The sequence below is a fragment of the Cornus florida genome, unplaced genomic scaffold (assembly GCF_030987335.1).
Source record: "Cornus florida cultivar Cherokee Brave unplaced genomic scaffold, ASM3098733v1 CherokeeBrave_3.0.0_Hap2_Chr02, whole genome shotgun sequence".
NCBI classification, from domain to species: Eukaryota; Viridiplantae; Streptophyta; class Magnoliopsida; order Cornales; family Cornaceae; genus Cornus; species Cornus florida.
Window position 1 is genome coordinate 11,581,127 of NW_026775572.1, and position 21,412 is coordinate 11,602,538.

The 21,412-nt window shown below is 32.7% G+C and overlaps 2 protein-coding genes across 2 annotated transcripts; one reads left to right on the forward strand and one right to left on the reverse strand.

The window, feature by feature from the left end:
- Window positions 1-403: 403 nt before the first annotated feature.
- LOC132293603 (TPR repeat-containing thioredoxin TTL4-like) lies at window positions 404-4,038 on the reverse strand. The gene is made up of 5 exons (XM_059791143.1): window positions 2,555-4,038; window positions 2,005-2,200; window positions 1,760-1,926; window positions 964-1,294; window positions 404-789 (listed from the first exon to the last, which is right to left on the reverse strand). Exons 1-5 carry the CDS (start codon window positions 3,682-3,684, stop codon window positions 664-666), a joined length of 1,950 nt encoding a protein of 649 aa, XP_059647126.1. The 5' UTR covers window positions 3,685-4,038; the 3' UTR covers window positions 404-663.
- A 7,853-nt stretch (window positions 4,039-11,891) lies between these two features.
- Window positions 11,892-17,712, forward strand: LOC132293604 (uncharacterized). Its single transcript, XM_059791144.1, has 3 exons — window positions 11,892-12,147; window positions 14,462-17,022; window positions 17,124-17,712. The coding sequence occupies exons 2-3, from the start codon at window positions 14,608-14,610 to the stop codon at window positions 17,412-17,414; spliced, it is 2,706 nt and encodes a 901-aa protein (XP_059647127.1). The 5' UTR covers window positions 11,892-12,147; window positions 14,462-14,607; the 3' UTR covers window positions 17,415-17,712.
- Window positions 17,713-21,412: the final 3,700 nt, after the last annotated feature.

Below are 21,412 nucleotides of genomic sequence, written 5' to 3' on the forward strand. Positions count from 1 at the left end.
TAAACCAAAATCCAAAAGCCTGCCAAGGCCCACAAGTTGGGTCCTTTCATTTGATCAATACCATCAGAAGAATCCGATTGGTCCAGTCCCTGACTGTGTGGCCCAATTCTAGAAAATCTAAGAGAGGAATGTTATGCTTGGGCTATTTATATCATCTTTAATATCCTATAATGCCCTTCATTTTGGGCCAGATGTTGGTGTTATATTCAAGATTATAAAACCAAAAAAATATAATTCCGGCCCAACTTAGCTGAGAAATCATCAGTTAACTGGAATTACCTAAAAACTTGAAGTAGTGTTGCATTGGCAATTGGGATGATCATGGATTTCACTTACCAAATTCTCAAGGAGTTCGCGATAAATTGTATCATGTATGTTCCTTCATATTGAAGAATTTGGTATATGAAAAAGAAAAAAGAAACTTTACTTTTTAAGGAGAGTTTGTACAATAAAATTATACTTATATTTCACAAGAAACTCATACATTCATTTGTCAAGGAGACTCGATCCCTCAACTTTCACTTTAGAAAGTAGAGGAGAGATACTACTCGATGTTATTTACTTATACATGTGTACGCCTACAATAAACCCAACACTCTGTACCTTTTGAGTTGATACCTATTAAATATGGAGCATTATTGTTCTCCTTCTTCCACCTAAATTTTACAAATATTGGGCCTTTTTCAGTTCCATCTGTACTTCAAGCAGCGAATCGTAAATGGTTTGATCTTCAGGTATTGCCTTGCTCAATGTTAAATAATCCCTGAGAGATTCTTCCCAACGTCCAAGCTGATTTGGAAAAAAAATAAATTAAACCATAGAAGTTAATTTTGGATAGAATAAAAGTCCTAATGGAACAGAAACAAAGAATGTGCAAAATCACAACTTTGAGACCAGAGCACAAGAACATGTCTGTCTGTCTTGTTTCACTGAATTAAAAGAAAAGAGAACACGGAAACTTACTTTGGCATAAGCACGCGCGCGCCTTAGAAGAGCTTTGGAATAGTTAGGCCGGTTTCTCAATGCAGCACTGCAATCATCAATGGCCATTTCCCACTGTCCAAGCTCAGATCTGCATGCTGCTCGATTACAAAGTAAGATGCTATTCTTGGGAGCATACTGCAGACCCTTGTCATACATTGTTCGCGCCTCCAAGTACTTTCCTGCTTTGAAATATTCATTTCCAGCCTTGCGAGCATCGCCAACACAAGTAGCTATTTTCAGCCACAAAAATGACTTGGAATTGGGGTCCAATTTGACAGCTTGTTCTGCAGCAACAATCCCTTCCTCAAACCTGAAATTCAGGCATGACTTGAGACAAAGTTCGAACTTTTTTTGATATAGACAAAATAACTGTAATAGTGTCTGGTGAGACAAAATCATACATACTCCAGTTCAATCATGCATAATTCAATAAGCAAGTTATTGGCAATTTATTCACATACAAATCATTTTCGAGCTTGAATAATTGATGAATCTACTAGTTCCAAACTATCAATAATTGAATACCTAGGGGATTCCCCAAACCAGAAATTCACCTTCCTTGGAACTTTATTGCAATCATTTGAGTATTCATACTACTCATTCATTGTTCAAAGCTTAAATATGATTAAGTTCTTTTAACTGGATCAAACATTTATCTACAATATCACCTAGCCGCGGTAGTTTCATTGTTTGCTATATGTTCCTAACACACGCAACTATGCTAATTTTGATGAAGTACATACTAGATTGCTTTTAGATTGCATGGACCATTTACCTGCCAAGATACAAATATGCCTGAGTTTCTAGTAACAGCAAGGACGAAGACTCTTCGTAAGCTCTTCTTGATCTACACTCTGATGAATTTCTGAATCCCATCAAAAGTTCAAGAGCTTCCTTTGCCTTATGAAGTTTTAACAGAGCTTCACCTTTTACAGCAACAACCTGTCACAGGAATTTTTCAGTGATACATATATGTTTGGCTCACTCAGACAAGACACTCACGCACGCATTTCTACAAACCTGGTCTGATGCATCAGCTCCAGCTTGTATGGATAGAGTGCTTTCTGCCAAAGCATTATCCCAGTTTTCCTCTTTTTGGGCCTTTTCCATATTTCTCAAATGATCCTCGAGATGTAGTAGACGCTGCATAACTTCTGAACCATGACCATGTCCTGATAATTTGAAATGCCATTTTGCATTTTCTATTATGCCCAACCTGGAAATTTCCATGGTCAGAAGCTATTCAAATCAGTATAGAAGGAATGATAGATATCATGAGCAACTTAAAACTCATGCTTTTAAACCCTCTTTGCTCCAAAGAATTAATAATTTCCGTTTGTCCAAGTAACAAACAAGAAAGATGAGCGCATTGGAGTGCAGAGTGAATGATTTCTACTACAAAACAACTTATCAAAATTTTATAGCAAAATACAATCAAGTAGATTCAGTTTACTATGATGAACCACAAAAATGTCTGTCACAAACAAATTAAAACTACTAATTTATCTTTCCAATAAACAGCAAATGGAAGAAACAATATAGTCTTTATATAAATGATCATAAATTATACCTGGTATAAAGAGTTCCGAGCCGAAAATGAGCACGACAGTAAGATGGATCACAATTGATGGTCTGCAGGCACTCTTCAACAGCGTCCGTAAGTTTGCCAAGGCCTGTCAATGCTGCAGCCTTATTGTTATGGCAGGCTGCATTTTGAGGACACAACTCAATGGCCTTATTGTAAAAGGATATTGCCTCCATGAAGAGACCTCTCCTGTATTTCTCGTTGCCTGCATTCTTGAGTTCTTCCACACTCTCAAATTGCGAAGTTGATTTCGGAATCAAGCTGTTCTGCTTATCTGTCATGCCCTTTATGTCAATAACCTCGCGCTTGCTTCTGAGTTTTTCCACATTCATCACACCTTTAATAATGCTTCCATGACCATAGTTACGCCCACCAAAGCCGAAAACATTGTTATTTGTTCTCTGCACTGGTGAAAATACACCAGAAAACATATCACCATTACCTTGAGGCACAATGTCATTTACCTGAACATTTTTTGAATGTGGTGGATCTTTTTCGGAGATTGAATTTTTGGAAGCCTTGTATATGTTCCCGTACGAAAGAATGTCTCCACCATGTGTACTCTTGGGTGTCAGAAGTCCGAGGTGCGAACTGCCAGAACTCTCACTGACAACACTTCTGTTATCTATGCGTACAGGGGGCTTTGAAGTTTCTGTCTTTGCAGTTTTCAGGCTCCCGTCAATTGACAAGTTAGATCGAAGCAAGCGTTTTCTTGAATTGCGGGAAGAAGAAGAAGGAGATGGATTAGGAGTGAGATTAGGCAAAGGATTACCTTTCACACCTGACATTACTCTTTCTTTTTCATGGATCAAAACCCTTTGATTTTTCACATTCAAATGCCTGCCATTTCTAGAACCCACCTTTATTGATTTCAACCCGGACATATCCTTCCCGCAATTTTCATGCTTCAAATTCCTCATCGACCCATCACTCTTGGAACACTTGAGTGGGCGTACAGGAATCTTCTCTTCAACTTTACCTGCAATGGTGCTTAAGCTATCAGTAATCGCATTTGTTGTTGTCGCTGCAACTACGTTTTTTCTGTGCTGCTTTTTTCCAGTGGAAACAGAGAATTTGCTGGAACTTTGAAGCACTTTGTCCCAATCAAAACCCATTGATTGAGAAAAGAAAAATACCAAAACCCTGATAAACACTCTACTGAATTTGACAACAGATTGAACAATAACACAATTCAAAACCCAAATAAGATGGAACCCAATTGAAAAATCAAAACCCCAGTTTGAAATTAAATAGGAATGACACAAACCACATTAGCATATACTTCGAAGAATGTAGAGGGATTCAATTGAATATATATACAGAGGTGATAGGCTTATATGCAAAAGGGAAATTTAAAAAAACAAAAAAAAAAAAAAGCAAAAAATATTTGATGTGATGTAAATCATGTAGATAAATTCTAATGTAGACAATTTTGAGAATCTCTTTAATCCACTGATGCCCCCATTTCAAGAAAAATTGAATTTGATTTTAAGGAGGACCAAGAAGTTTGGGAGGTGAAGAAGCTGGCCACGTGGGTTGCTTCCACGTGGCATTTGTCGTGACCATCTCTTCTCTCTCTTTGTTGATTTCCTTCCCTTTCAGACGTGTCTTTATCCATAGCTCAGCTCAGACAAAAACCCTAATAATTAAGCCTATTAGTCACCAAGAGAACGACCGTTTACAAGTTTGAGCCTTTAAAAGTTCGATCCTCTCAACTCTGCCCAGCCAGCAAACATTCACGTTCTCATGTTCCCTCATCTAGTGAAACTCAATATCAATTGCTTCTCATCTCTAATTTTTCTTTCTCATTTTCGTCCAATCCAATCAAATTCTTTTTTTTGTTAAAAAAAATCCAACCAAATTCATTACTGCACAATCATTAAGTATTGGTATATCCCATAAAGGATTCGGATCTGATCTTTATTAACCTACACTATGTTCAGTTGCATAAAATTGGTGTATCAAAATTAGAATTGAAAAAAAATTACTTATTTTAAAAGTTAAACTATGCAACCCAACACAACATTAGTTTAATCAGTCCAACATAATTTTGCTTCCATTAGTTTTTCTGGATGGTATGATTACAACCCAGTTGATTAAACTAATTTTATGCATCCCATGTGCAAATTTACACGTCCTTTCACAATCGATTTAATAATTTAAGCATATATTTCATGTACTTCAAAATTTAGCAAATTCCATGAAGTGATGAATGTCAATACATTATTGTAGCATCATAATGTAGTGTTTCAGAATGTGGAATTGTTCATATCGCCTACATAGTTCTTAATGAAGGTGTGGATGGAGGATGAGAGGACCCCCCTGAAAAAGGCCAGCTTGATTATAAGCATGCACTGTCATCTTCAGCCTGTTGTATATCTTGCCAGCTAACACAAATGTGTCTCTTTTGGCAATGATATGAACAAATATATATATATGTATATATGTATAGAGACACGCATGTATAGCAATAGAAACATCATATGGTGTTTTACATAAAGGCACATTTTAGGTCATCTTTAAAAAGCTTTACTGTTGAAAGATAAAAATAGAGAACACGTGAATTTGTGAAACTGTTACTTACCTAAACATGCCCTAAATTGATGTCCAAATTAAAGATATATCCATTGAAGAGAGAGGTACAATACATAATTGTTAATGAGATGGGCCTCTTTGATGGCGGCCAGCTTGATTAGAATGTAGTGTCATGATCTAGGCAGGCATGGTTGAGAGGTTGCCAGCTAAACATAAATGTGTTGCTTTCGAAGTGATATTGAGTAATGGTATCACATACATAAAGGAACAAAACATGTGTTGTAGAGTGAGTCAATTGAGACAATGAGCTGCTAGTGCTAGCTCATTTAGGGCCATCTCTTTTATTGCGTTTTTGGCAGGACAATTTTCATGCACTGCTTTTGGACCAGGAGAATGAAATGTTCGCCCTTTTCTGTATTGATGAATCTAGGGTGATAATTCGTATGATAAGTTGTGTTCTCTATCGTTAAACGAGCTTGACACAAATACAATACGATTATTATATGAATAACTCTCGTGAGACAACAATGATAAAGATAATTTCAAAATTTGAACACAAATCTACTTATTTCTTTTTATTTTTATTTTTTTCCTGATTAATTACAAGAACCATTCTTTTATTAAGTAGGGTTCAAATTGCAATGCATTTGTGGACATCTGTAGGGTACTTCCAAAAATGTTGTATCTGCTGATTGGACATTTAAAAGTGAGACTAATTCAAAAAATCATGCCACTGAATTATTATTATTATTATTATTATTTTCATAAATTGCCATTGTATTATTTGTTTATGCCAAAGGTGTTACTTGCAAAGTTTATAGGACAGAAAGAAAAGTGAGGTTGCGCAAACATAAAATATCAGTAACGTGTATATTTTGGTGAGTCTGATCATTTGAGGACCAATCATTTTTGTATAAAGTTTCAAAAATGGTAAAATAGTGGAATACATGAGAATGTGTCTTGATAAAATCTCTAGAGTTGAAGGTCAAGGCATGGTAAGAGTTCTTCAAAAATGGACCTTTTTATGAAAGAGTTTTTAGAAAGCTGAATTAAGTAGAAGAAATTTAATTTTTATCTTTTTCAAAATTAAAAAATATATATTTTTTAAAATTACAAACATGCCCTTATATTCTCTCTATGTAACAAAAGATAGAATCGCCCAGAAACTTTGCTTATTAGGATGGCAAGATGAATACTAGAAGCCCAGTGTGAAGGCCCAACGGACCGAAAAGAAAGAGTGTACAACATGGCACAAGGCCTCAAACCAGCTAATGGAAGCCCATTCAAACATGGATCATTCGATCACCATTATTATTTTTTTATTGCTTACCCCCAAAAATTATTGGATTCTAATATAAAAATATTAAAAAAAAATTAGCTTCTTGAATTTTTCAGTGTTTTTAATTTATTTTTGGGGCATATTATTATCACAATGTTTGGTGCATCTGTTTAGATCTCGATTATTTTGTTACACTAATGATTGTTTTTTATGTTGTTTAATTGGGATTGTGCGTATAGAGGTTATGTATGTCAATTATTGTATCTGAAATTGATGCATAAACTCCTTCATATGGATTCAGAGTCTCCCACTTACAATATTTGAAAAATGTATGAATTTGAATTGCAAATTTCATGAGAGCAACTTTTTGACCGACCTTGTTCAAATCATTTTCATCAACAGTGTAATTGATGATAATTTTTGAAAATTCTTTAAAAAAAAATATGTCAAAGACTTTGCACAACAGCTCCTCCAATATATATTATTTGTCAATTTGTTGTATTAGGAAATGAGATAGATAGATTGACAATATAATCTAACCATCATGGAAAATAATTATTAGGATATAATAAGTAATTATTCTTTTGGCAGTACAACAAGCGGATTGAATAGGAATTATGCGAACTGTCATTATGGTTAACTTTTTTTTTTTGAATGTTAATTATAGTTACTAAAAACAAGTTGTTCATTGATATTAATTTGCCAATGATTTTTGGTTCAGTTTTTCTTGATATCTCTATATTAGGTGCTTTATCTTCAAGCAAAAAAAAAAAAAAAAAAAAAAAAAAAATCATTCACCCAAATGGGACAAAGATATCCAAGAATACTCTTCTCTTTTTTCTTTTCTTTTTTTCTTCATTAAAGTTATCCAGCCATGTCAAGAAGATCTAAGAATACTCTTTCCGCTCTCTTATTAAATTTTTTTTTTTTTTTTTCCTGATTTTGTAAAGATATATCCTCTTTATTTAACAAAGGCTAGTTTGTGTAAAGTAAAGACATTAATGTGTGGCAAGATAGGAATAAAACGAGCCTAAAAACGGAAAGTTGATAAAAGAAAAGTGATACAAGATTCCAGCAAACATAAGAGTATCTTTAGCGTCATGGAACTTTTTCTTTTTTTTTTTTTATTTTTTTATTTTAAATATACACTATTTTTTTTATTTTTTAATTATCTTTTGCAATATGTTATCACATAACTAATGTATAAAATTATTGTATTTTGCACTGCCCTTTCCGCATCATCATATTTTCTCTCCTCCCTCTTTCCCACTCGCAATTTTCTTTCTTCTGTCTCATTCCTCTTATAGTTTCTTCGTTTTGATTCATCACTTTCTTATGAATTTAGATTTTAGGGTTTATATACATAATATTAGATATATATACCAGCCAAAGATTATATACATATTTTTAAATCACATTTTTGCATAATTGTTGTTTGATATAGTTATACAAATTAAATTATTATTTAATATTTCTTTCTAATTGAGGGGATTGAGAGGTGAGCTTTAAACGTGAAAAAGTAAGTGAATCAAGTAGGTTTGTAAAAATTATGTAAGAGTATTTTCAACCATTGTGCATATTTTTTTTTTTGTAAACGATAGATTTACACAAAAATTTTGAATTATTTAATTTTAACTCCAACGGTTGTTTTATACATTTTGTGTAAAAATATATCTCTCAATAACAATCAACTATGTGTCATGCTAGGACCTACATAATTTTTACAAACTTACTTAATACATGGTTGATTCTTTAATGAAATGAGAAAGAAGGATGAAAAAGGAAATATGTTGATTTGGCCGTGTAAAAAGTTGTGTAAAATACACAATCCTTTTACACAATGGTAATGTGGCAATGTATCTTAACAGACTGCTGAAAATGGAAAAAATTTGCATATCGTGGCTGTGTATATTTTACACAAAAGGTATTTTAACATACCGCTAGAGATGCTCTAAGGTCTTGGACATAATACGTAGTTAGTTGTTATTGGAAAATATATTTTTACACAAAATGTATACAACAAAGACGGTAGCTAAGAGTAAGTAATCCAAAAAAAAATTTATTTATTAATTGATATAAAAAAAATTTATAAAATTCTAATACAAATTACCTATTTATTTATTTATTATAAGTTTTTTAATAAAAAGAAATCTAATTAGATAAGTATATATTTAAATAAAATAAAATAAAATAATTTCTATCAAACTCTACCACAAATTATCTATTTCTATAAAACTCTGCCACAAATAATCTATTTTATTTTCTATAAAACTCTATCACATATAACCTGTATTTATTTATTTATTATGAGTTTTTTTAATAAAATAAAATCTAATTAGACAAAGATATATTTAAAGAAAATAAAATAATTTCTTTAAAACTCTACCATCACAAATTACTTATTTTATTTTTAGTATTTCAGTATTTATTTATTAATATAAAAATAATTTATTAATTGATATAAAAATAGTTTTTAAAATATTTTTTATAAAACTCTAACAAAAATTACCTATTTATCTATTTATTATGAGTTTTTTAATAAAATGAAATCTAATTAGACAAATATATTTAAATAAAATAAAATAATTTATATAAAACTCCACCACAAATTACCTATTTATATAAAACTCTAGCACAAATTACCTATTTTATTTTTTATAAAACGCTATCACATATAACCTATATTTATCTATTTATTATGAGTTAACTCTACCACATATAACCAGTATATATATATATATATATGTAGTTTCTATTACATAAAAGAGACAGAAGGGTTAGAGTAGGATCCTAATTATATTATTTTACTATAAATTTGCATAGTATTTATAAAAATAAAAATAAAACTGGAGAGTTCGGTACATATATATATATATATATATATATATAATAAAAATTAAAAAGAAATGATTTATATCACATAAAAGAGAGAAAGGTTTAGAATAAGATTTCACAAAAAATAATAATAATAAATAAATAAATAGAGAATAAAGAGTTTATATTACATAAAAGAGATAGAAGGGTTAAGTTAGGATTCTAATTATATTATTTTATTATAAATTTAAACTCTTTCATGGTTAGACTAGGATTCTAATTATATTATTTTTATTATAAATTTGCATAGTAAAAAAAAAAAAAAAAAACCTTAGAAAGTTTGTTGTATATATATATATATATACTATTATTAAAAGTACAAGGTGGTTTGAGAATTTCAAATCATTAATTTATAATTAATTTAATAAAATATCAATAAGCAAAGTATAACTAAAATAAATCTATACTATTACTATACAAAGATATCTAATTATAACGAGTTAAGAGAATAACCGAAGCTTCTAATTTCATTTTCTAAAAGTTTTCTATTAATTTTCTTCTCTTCCTACCAATTTTCTTCTCTGATTTATTTTTCCCAAATATTAGGTATCTCTAAAATTTTACTTTTCCCAAATATTAGGTATCTCTAAAATTTTATTTTCTCATTGATTTTTCCATTCACCAAGGAATTAGTATAAACTTACTTTACTCAAAAGGAAATATAGATTTTTAAACTATGGCACAAGTTTTTATTTATGTCTATATGATTTTATTTTATTTTATCCAAAAAGTAATGTTATTTTTTACTGTTACAAGTTTAATCTCTCACTAAATAAATTATAGTTCACTAAAATCAATATATTTCTTTTCAATATTCTTCAAATTTTTTGTGTTGGAACCTTTTTTTTTTTTATTTTTTTTTTATTTTTTAATTTGATGTATTTATAATTTATATAAAAATTTTAATCAATAATGATATTTTAAATCGAATTATCTTGTAACCAAAGAAAGGAATCATACTATCCTAATTACATTTTATATGTAGTAATCAAAGTGCACAAAGTCACAAATTCAATTATGTTTGTAATTTTTTCACAATATTTGTCTCATACTTCATTTTTTCAGCTATTCAAAATTTATTCACAAATAGTGGGTTTGAACTATCATCACTAATATCACTCCATTGTTAAACTTATATTATTGTTAAACTTATATTGTGAAAAAAAGTTCGCTAGAATTACCTTGCCCAAACAAAAAAATAAAAAAATCTATTAAAGGTTCACACCCAAAGTCAAAAAAAAAAAAATAATTAGAACTATTTTACACACTTAGTTACTTGATAAGTTTTACTTTTTATCTTTTACTATTTTATGTTGTTGACCAACTATGATTTACAATTATGACTAATGGTTTAAAATTATAAATTTTAATATTTATCTAAAATTAGTATTTATATATATGAGTTAATAATTATTTAAGTAAAATTTTGTAACTCCTTAAATTTTAATGGTTACTCTTATAATACTATTTGTTGTTCATGATTCATGAATATGCAAAAAATAAATAAATAAATAAATGATTTCATTAATATTTAAAATTGGAGTTACTCAAACAAATTGCTAATTAATTATTTAAAAACAAAATTCATTTTGATAATTCTTTATAATTTTTATTTTTAATTAAAATTATAAATTAACTTTTGATCACGTGCACGTGGTTTTTATTAGTGTGTGTGTGTATATATATATAGCCAATCTTACGTGGGATCTCTTTTTTATTTTTTCTTTCTTTTTTTTGGAAGGTTGAATTTCCTTTTTTTGGCAACTAATAAAGACTCTTCTCCATATATATATTGATTCAGGCAACATTACTCTATGAATGAATTCAGGCCTTGTATGTATTTTTTATATTATATTACGTTATTTATATATACATACATACGCTTTAAATGTAAGTTTTAATTGAATGTAAAATTATGGAATTGAATTTTAGTCAAATAAAATCGTGGAATTGAATCTATGGTAGGTTTCCACGAAAAATATAGTAATTAAAATTACAATTGAGAGATAAAGGAAAGTTTGATAAGTAATAAATATTATAATAAAAAGTTACCTAATTATTTTTATATATATATAGACACAAGACAAAATATATATATATATATATATATATATATAAGAAGGACATTTTTGTCTTAAAAATACACGTTTTTAGTGTCTTATTAAATAAAGAAACAAGTAATTAATGAATTTAAAAATAATCCATAACAACATCTGAAACTACCGTAATAAATTACTTTCACAACTCAATCACTGTCCCACAAATGAATGCATAGATTTCTTAAATTTATAATTATTAATCATATAAAAAATATGAAAATCATGGTTATAAAAAATATATATCTTAAGAAATCAGGAAAATAAATTTAAAAAGTAACTCTATAAAAATAATTAATTATTATTAATATATATTTAATTAGTCTGACTTTATTTATAATAATAAATCCAAAGATTTGGTCACATAAGACACAAGTTACAACACACCACCAGAACTGCAAATCCCCAATCACGAGGGATTGACAACGTCACATTTGCGGACCCAGTGTGTGGCACCATATCTGTATATCGAAAAACGCGACTGAGAAATAGCGTCTCCAAGTGGACCCCATATAGCCCACCACCGCTCCCTATTTGATGGTGACCCACCTAGCTCCTGCTTCGCTCCATCGCTTTCAACTATCTGATTTAATGAAACGAAAGAAACGCTCTCTCTCTCTAAACAACGCTCTTTTCATCGCTGCAGCAGCGAAAGACAGAAGAAACACGTTTTGGTTGTCCCTCTTCTCTCTATTTCTATCCTCTGCCTACTACTTCTGCTACTGATAGCTGCTTCTTTCTTCTCCGGCTTTTTGAAGAAAACGCATAACTGTTACTTGCTACAAGAAGTGAAGGTAAGTACCTGTTCTTTCTTCATTTTCTGCGATTCTTTTCTTTTCCTTTAGTGTACGTTTTGGTTGGTTCAAAGTTATTTCACCCACTTGATTAAGGTTATGTATTCCATCTTCTTCTCATCGTTTGATTCTGCAATTTCTTGTGATATGCGCTCTCAATTTTTTTGTTTTACAGAGGTTTTAGTACAATTCTTGGCGCTTACATATTCACAGATATTGTATTCTGATACATTTTGCTGCTTCTATTTCCCGCCAATTTTTGTTTTATTTCTGTGTAGAAATTTAGCTTTTTTTAGTTTGGATCTATCTCACATTGGATTTGGATTTTAGTTATCTGCTTGAATTTCTCTGTTATCTTGAACAATTTATAGGATTTCCAGTCTCCAACACAAAAGGGAAATTGCGTAGATAGAGATGTGTATTCCATAGTCTCCTTGTTCTCATTCTTGAATGACCTATTAACTGGTTTGTCAAATTGTATGTTATGGAATTTAGTAGAGACTGACATCGCTCAAGTCCCTTAATTTACCTTGGGATTCTTGAATTATGAGGTTTCTAATGACCTAACTCATTTAAGAATTGTTGGGTACATAGTTAGCAAAAATGCATATTGTGAGCTTATTATGGTACATGAAAAAACCAAATAAATTAATACTGGGTTATGATTAGAAAATAATAAATTAGTATAAAAATGATCACTATTGTAATATATAAATGATACCTTTCTTCCCCACAATTTTTTATTAGCACTCGGATTTTTTAGGGTTTACATATTTTTATCCTGGATTTTCTATCATATTTTTTCCCAAGAAAGAATCATGCTATTCCCATTAAGTACCATTTTTTTTCTACTGTTTTTCCCTATTCCGTATTCTATCTACTATGGTTGTATAGATGTTAAGTGTTACCAATAATAAAAGGACACATTCTATTTTAATTACCAAATATAGATGGTAATCAAATCACTATCTCTGATTTGGTGAGTGAGTATCTACCCCCACCATATTTGATTTGGTAATTAAAAATGACTTGTCAATTTATTATGGGTCCACATCAATAGTGAGTATTGTCCATTAATAAATATGATGAGAATGCTGATTTGATTCTTCCAAAGGCAGGAAGAAAGTTGAATGAATTGAAATCGAATACCTTTCCATATGAACTTAACTGTGACTAAAACTATTCCGTAATTTAATTTCCTCAGGGTTGATATTAGGCAACAGGAGTGTGTCTTCTCTGACAATTGAATGTCCAATTACATAATGTTATAACAGTTTATATTGTTTATGGTCCAACGAAGATGATTTTGGTGGGTATAAACAATTCCACGAGTCCGTACCAATTAGGTGCTCTTCATATACATTTATTACAGGTACTAGTATATCAAATATGGTCAACTAAACCATTTTTATCAGTTTGTTACAAGTTTCATATGGTTTTGTTACATTCGTGAATCTAGATTTCCTCCTCTGCCACATTTTTTTGAGATGGATCCTTGTCTTGAGCATTTATTTTCTTAAAGTTAGAGCTGCCACTGGGAATTCCCAATTCTGGTATTATAGAGCTGAACTAATAATGTGGGATTGCCTCCAAAAACATTCTATATAGAGTTTGCACAAATGACTCTATATAGAATAAAATAATAAAATATGTAATCCACAAAATGCCATAATCAATCAGATGTATGTTAGTCTTGATTTAATTTCAGAACGACTCGACAGATTGTTAACAAGTAATCAGGGAGTTTAGCCTTCTGTTTAATCCTGTTTTGACTGTGTTCGTAGTGGAATTGTACATTCTGTCTCAATTCCGTTTTTTTATCCCAATGCTTGCGGATTGCCTGGAGTTATGGAAGGTGGATAGCTGTCACATGTGTTTTATATTAAATGTTCATGAATTTAGTTGATTACATATAACAGCCACCAGATCACACAATTCTTAAGGGATTACACTAACCTGTCAACCATAGCTTTCTATCCAAGTGACAGTGGCACAATATCCATATCTTATGTCTTTCTGATTACTGAGGAAGTTAATTGCTAGCACCGGTCCTAGTCCTTTTGTTTACACTTTACAAAAATAGTGGCTTTCAGGTTTAGAATTTAGTTAGTCCTCGGCAGAAACATATCATTTCCTGTGTACTTTATAGTTTCCTATTTCTCATTAATTAAAAGTGCAATTTTTTCCTGTCACGGAATATTTTCTATGCTGAAATTCTTAATTCAGTAGTTTATAAAGCTGTGTTTGGTTGACAATTGATAACTTACATCCATCTCATTAATCTGAAGATTCACATTTGTGTAATTTGCATCAGAATGTGAGTTTTCAGCAGAATTTCTGAAGATGTCTCTCAGCGACATGCTTTGGCTGCTAAAAAACGTCATAGAAGCAATAGGATGCATAATACCATTCCAGATTGAGATAGAATCAAATAACTAGCACTTGGAACCCGTTGGGAAAATGTATCAAACAAGTTCAAGGCAGCAAGAAACATCAAAAGTTGTGAAGGGCAAAATTGTATCATCTCAAGAAAGTCCTAGTTTGAAGTTTCAAGACAAGCGTGAAATAGATAATCCATCTGGTCAACCAAACCTTGATCAGGATCGTGAATTCAGACAGAGTGCAAAAGGCGGGCTCGTATTCCAACTGAAATCTTCGTTGAACCACCAAAAGCAGCGGATTGGGAAGAAGGCAAATAAAGACAATGAGCTGGTCAAGCACATGTCAAATTTGCCTGGCTATTTACAGCAAGTGGAGAAAGGAAAAAATCACCAAGAAAAGGCTTTGAATTTTGGAGTTCTTGATTGGAAGCATCTAGAAAAATGGAATTGCAACCAAAAACATGTCCTGCAAAGAAATGACATGAATACTCCATCCTCTGGCAGTAATTCCACATCTTTAAGTGGCTCCTCTTCACTTTTTAGTTCAGATCATTCCAAGATTCTTGCTCCTCAAAGAAAGGAGACCCCATTAGATGGTTCTCATCTTAATTCATCTCACGAAGAAGCCCTTTCTCAAGGCATCAAACATTCTCAAGGGAAAGGCATTCAACTTCAAGATTTCGAAACTGCTCCAAAGAGTACCTTGGATGGGCAGAGAAACCTCCTCCAGACGCAGAAGTATTTTGGCAGAAATTCTGCCATAAAGATGGAGAGGGTCAAAGGAAGAGATCCAGATCAATTGATTGCTTCAGAAAAGGAAACTTCTTCTTTTGATTTGAGACAATATGGGTCCTCACACACTGCAAAGGATTCAATGAGTGCTCATGATGGTGAAACTAGGCAGAAATCAGAGTTGCAAGCATCAGAATTTAATCTTTCTCATGAGCACTGCCCTGGCAAACACTATAGTGTTGTTCGCTTTTTTCCCAAACATTCTCCAAAAAAGAGTTGCTCAGAGGTATTTCAGCTTTCCGGACCCAGAATATCATTTGATGAAAAATTGACACAAGATGACTTTTCATCTGAGGGATTTCACTCTTCAGAACTCAGTTCTGAAATTTCAAACTCTAGCACACTGTCTGCTGGCATGGAGGCCAACACAGAATCTGATATGAAGCCATGTAGCTTGATTGGTGCTCAGAACACGGATCTTCCACCCAATGCATCTCACATGTGCCCATATTCAATTGAATCACAAACCATGTTATCCAATGGCGAACCTTTAGATGAGAATAAGGCAAACATAAAGCCTTCAAGTTCAAATGAAACTGAAACTTCCAAGAGATATGATGCTGAAACTGCTGGACAAGGGACTGCCCGAGGAAGGCATCCCTCACCTAATCGCCGGTTTGCATTTAGCCTCGGCAGGATGAGCAGAAGTTTTAGTTTTAAGGAGGGTTTAACTGTTCCAAAATCCTCACATTCTACTGTCAATTCTGGTCAAGTGAGTTCCAAAACTTCTGATTGTTTGGATAGCGCAAATGGAAAAGAGATTAATGCTCATAGCAGAGCCAGGACCTCCCCTCTAAGAAGGTTACTGGACCCTTTACTGAAGCCCAAGGTAGTAAACCCACACCTTTCTGCCGAGTCTGTTCAGCCATTGAAAGAAAATCTGAATTCTTGTACCTCTTGGCCAATTAATAGTACGGAATCATTTCAGCAGAAGAAGCATGAGGCATCAACTGTTGAAGCTCTTCTGCAGCTTACATTCAAAAAAGGATCCCCTTTATTCAAACTTGTGGTTGGTAAGAACAGTGACATTCTCGCTGCTGCTGTGAAAAAGTTCTCATCAGGGAAGGATGACTCTAGCTGGATTTACACATTCTACTCTGTTCGTGAAATTAAGAAAAAGGGTTGTGGGTGGATAAATAAAGAGCTTAAAGGAGAAAGTTGTGGCTTTGGCTATGATGTTGTTGGTCAAATGAAGGTTTCCAGCTCATGTTTTCTAGATTTGGCTACACAGAGCTCCAAAGACCAATTTGCAGTGAAAGAGTTTGTCCTGTATAGTGTTGATCATGGACAGAAGGGTCAGGAAACACCAGAGTTCATGCCAAACAAGGAGCTTGCAGCCATTGTCATCAAGATCCCAAGTGAGAACTCAAACAAGGATGGAGAGCAGAGCAATAAAGTAAACAATTTTGCAGGGAAGGGGTTAACTTATTGTTTGCAGGAAGATGGGAACTCCTGTAAAACGGGAGCAAATAGTAGCTCCAAGAGTACTACAGTTATTCTTCCTGGTGGCGTTCATGGCTTGCCAAATTGGGGAGTACCTTCACCATTGATCAACAGATGGAGATCTGGTGGATCATGTGACTGTGGGGGTTGGGATGTTGGTTGCAAACTACGAATTCTCACCAACCAAGCTTATAGCTGCAAGCATTTAGGATCATCTAGACCTTGCTCTACCAACGAGGAGCTTGATCTTTTCCTTCAGGTACTGCTTTTATGTTGGCTGAGCATTCTCTCTTTCTGAGCCTTCAGTGTTTAACTTTGTTATTTTGCTAAATACTCGGTCTATTCTATGTTTTCATACAGGGTCAAGAGGACAGGCCAATCTTCAGCTTGGCATTATTCAAGGAAGGAATTTACTCAGTTGAATTTAATGCATCAGTCTCTTTGTTACAAGCATTTGCCATTTCTATTGCATTTGTGAGTAGTCAGAAATCATCCGAGGTCATGGAAGTGCATAACCTGTCTGACACAAAGCTTTCACAGGAATCTGGTTTGAGTGGATTTAATGGAATTGAATCTCCGACCATAGGCCAACGGGAAGTGCCGGCAAAATATTTCCCATGCCCACCCCCTTCTCCTGTTGGGAGAGTCTAGTTTCATGCACAGGGGATCTGTTTGGTTCTTGGTTCATGCATTTAGCTGTTAAAAGTTCTTGAAATAACAAAGGAAGCAGCAAGTCCACCTCAAAGAGGGTTCTTTTTCATCAATCACCATTTGTTTTTTGGTAAAAAAAAGGTTGGTTGTATGGTATATTTGGAAGACGACCTTTGAACCACACATGTTGTGGGAGAAAATAGTTGTGACCATTGTAATTTTGTACCAGATACAATCATTGGGAACATGTAAGTACACAAGTTAGCAATTTATGAGCCACGGCTACTTTTCTTCCTTAGATTTCTTTGTCAAATTTTAATGCTATATGTATGAACATCTTCCGGGCATAACCATTATTTCCTCTACCTCTCGTGCGACTAGAAAGGAATAGAACTCAAGTACAACTTGAGAGAACATTTTTTTTTGTTTGTTTTAATCATCCGCAAGCAAATGCGTTTACTTGTATTTCAAGTTGTGATTGATGCAACCATGTAGAATTTTCTAGGATCGCAGCCTCAATTTACATGTTGTGAGAGCCCGGAGGAAGAAAGAAAGTTGGACTCAACTTCTCAAGGTAATTTGAAGATGGGCCTGGGCCGACTGGTCAGTGAATCTGGAGGTCTTCTGGGCTACTAAAGTATGTAGTTGTCTTGGTTGCTCCATAAGTTATCGAGGTTGATTTCAAAGTCCAAACAAAGTCATGCTTGGGACTGAAGGAGTTTACTTCTCCTTCCCAAAATAAGTGTTCCAAAATAAACACTTATTTTGGGACGGGAATAATAGTTAATAAAAATATAGTGCCAGACTTTGTTCATCTTTCTCATGGGGGCCACCAAAAAACCAATTGTACAGTTATGACCAGAATAAAAATGTAAGGGGTGATGCATTATTGTAAAATCCAAACAACTTGATATCTCCTTATCTTTGAAAATATATAGAAATTACATCCAAAATATTCGGATTACAACAGTCAAAACTCTATACTCATGGAAATTCTCAAAAAGTTCAGAGATTTGAATAAAGATTTTTCTCCTCTTTTCCTTCTATGCAAACTATCTCACCTTCAAGGCAGAAAAATGATATAAATGATTTTCGGTTTAAATAATCAATTGAAAAAAGATTTATATGGATTGAAAATTCACACCTATTCCAATTACTAACGCAACTCTTCACATTTCCTATAAAAAAAAAAAAAATGTTAGCGAGGTATATGATATAAATGATGATAAATTTTTGAACAAACTGATGTGATAGCTATTGAGATAAATAATTTGAGAAAGAAAGGTTGGAGTATATCTAATGGGTTTAAGAAATGATCATAATTTAAGTTACACAATCCTTCTCAGCGAGTACTACTTTGAATGCGCTCTCGCAATCTCACTCTTAACTCCCGTTTTCACTATTTATGGTTTAATTTTGTCTTTTTTAAATTTGCAATTTTTAAATCACGCTTTACATAACTAAGTTCAAAATGGAGAATTAGTTAAATCATATGGTCCAGGGTAGGTGATAGAAAAGCATGCTAGGGCCACGTGGATAATGGAAAGTACCTCTGCTATAAATAAATGCAGAAATGGTAGCTCCATGTGATGTGCCTGTAAAATCTGTGCACGGGCTAACCCACCTTTTCAGCCCAAGGCCACGCCATTCACAATGTTGGTCCAATATTTTGACCAAGTAAGACAAAATGTTGTTTATTACTACATGAAATACATCAAATATAATTTACCTAGGATTAAGAAAGAAACATACAGTAAATTTTAAAGCACTCCCTCTTCATCGTTCCATTCCTCACTCCCTCCCTCCCTCCCTCTTCTTTCCATTCCTTGTCAATAGTGATACCAGCTCAGAACTTTTATCATTTATTATAATAATTTTGTGGCAATAGCATATAAGGAATGGATGAGAGTGCATGCATCCAAGCAGCAATGACCCAAAAAGAGCGTTGGAAATTGAGATTAAAGAAAGCAGCAAGTGCTGACATTTTGCTCATCTAGTGTGTAAGTGAAGGAGAGAGTAGTAACCTAACCTTATTGGCTGTTTTTCAGCAGAGTAATATTCGCAGGGGCCCTCGTGTTTTTCAGATCTTACACCACAGACCATGGTGGATTTTTTTGCAGATTCGCTTTCAGAATTTTTCATTTTTTCTTTTATTTCTCGTGCCATGCGCTTCTAAATAAATTGACCACTACCGGTACAACCCTGTTTGTTTGTTTGTTTGATCCCACAAGAACACACTATTTGTCCTCCAATCAATTTCAATTAACATTTTGTGAATTTTACAATTTTCGATTTGATTGATTCTATAAGGTTCAAAACGATTATATGTATGTGGAAAATATTTGCGTCTAAATCAGGTTGGAAGAACGGCATTCAACGTGGTGAAGTGAACCAATCAATGTAAGACATGTGTCCAAAATAACAGTTATACTAAAGAAGATTTGGACTCAAAGGCGTGACAAATGTTTTGTGCACAAATAAAATATACTGTATCATACGTTATACATACGGCTTGCTTTAAAAGTTGAGTGGAGACATTATTGTAGGTCTGGGGATATTCATTTATTGTGTCACGTGACAAGGCACATGCAGTTTGATAAAAAGCGTACTTAAAAAACAGAAGAGGTGGTGGGCACATAAATAAAGTGATGAAATAGAGAAACCCCAGGTAGAAAAATGAATGAAAATGGGGGTATGTACGGGCCTGACTCTGATACAACAAGGCCCATCAGAATTTACTCTTGTGGTTCCCAGAACGCGTCAAGTCTTATAATAAATTGATATACAGTTTATTTGGAGACCGTTACTATTGTTTGATATATATATATATATACATATATATATATATATATGTGGTTGTTAGTTGCATGACACGTCCTCCTCCTCTCTCACGTTGAACAACCCGCCTTCTTCATGTTATGTCAACCTCTACAAACCTCACTCCATACATTTCCCTCATTTTGTTTTATACTTCTGTCGGTTCGTTGCCAATAACTAGTAACGACCATTGACCAATTGGCACTACATGTGTCTATATATATATATTATATACACAATTGTATTAAATATCTTAATAGAATAGGATGAATTATTTATCTACAAAACTATAGTGTATTAGTCATGCAGTATTTGTAATGTAAAAATTATATCGTTTTTATGGACATAGCAGTGTTGTAGGAGTCGAAAGATAAGTCTTTGAAATTTCGCTTTTGAATCACATTCTTGATTTGAATAGTGCATGTATTTTTTCCCAAAATAAAATCATAATATCTATAAAATTTCTTTATGGACCATATTTTGAAATTTTTTTTAGGATTAATTTAAGACTTTGAGTAATTACAAAAATAAATGTGTCTTCAATAGCGACCTCAATACATAAAGTCTAATAAGAACTCTTTGTGAGATATAATTTTTGTAATTGGTAAATTTTGATGTCAAAACAAGTCTAATGGAATTGTAATTTTAAGTTACCATATTAAGATTAAGATCGATTGTGGAATTGGAAGGTTGTTCGAAGATTATATATTGAAATCGTCGAAACAGGAAAGAACAACACTTTAGGAAGTTATTTCCCGCTTAAGAGTTAGGACACTATACTTATATGGTATATTCCTCAAGTTAGCAAAAACAGAGTTTTCCAAGTTGGTTTCAACCCCTTCTTCAGGATTTGTCAAGTGAGAACCAATACCAAGTTTGGGAACGGTTCAAGAACCTTAACTTCGAAGAATTCAGTTTTGTCATTTGGGAACTGATTTCAAAGGTTGGCAATCGGTAATAGTGTACCACTGCTGATACAGTTTAATGTAATTTTTAGGTCTTTAAATATTCTACATAAATCTTGGTTTTCATCTAGGTTGGTATGACTTTTGCATTATAACTTCATATTTCATAAAAGTCTTAAAGAGATATTTTTGCAGAAAATCAAAGTTGATTTTTCTGTCATTCTTTATAGAACACACACAAACACAAGAGTGAGTGTTGTTCAAATCTTGATCGTG

Coding starts and splice junctions, on each gene's coding strand:
- LOC132293603 (XM_059791143.1), bottom strand. CDS start 3,684: ATGGGTTTTGATTGGGACAAAGTGCTTCAAAGTTCCAGCAAATTCTCT. Junction 2,201..2,554: donor CTCGGAACTCTTTATACCAG/GTATAATTTATG, acceptor GGAAATTTCCAG/GTTGGGCATAATAGAAAATG. Junction 1,295..1,759: donor GCATATTTGTATCTTGGCAG/GTAAATGGTCCA, acceptor CCTGAATTTCAG/GTTTGAGGAAGGGATTGTTG.
- LOC132293604 (XM_059791144.1), top strand. CDS start 14,608: ATGTATCAAACAAGTTCAAGGCAGCAAGAAACATCAAAAGTTGTGAAG. Junction 17,023..17,123: donor AGCTTGATCTTTTCCTTCAG/GTACTGCTTTTA, acceptor GTTTTCATACAG/GGTCAAGAGGACAGGCCAAT.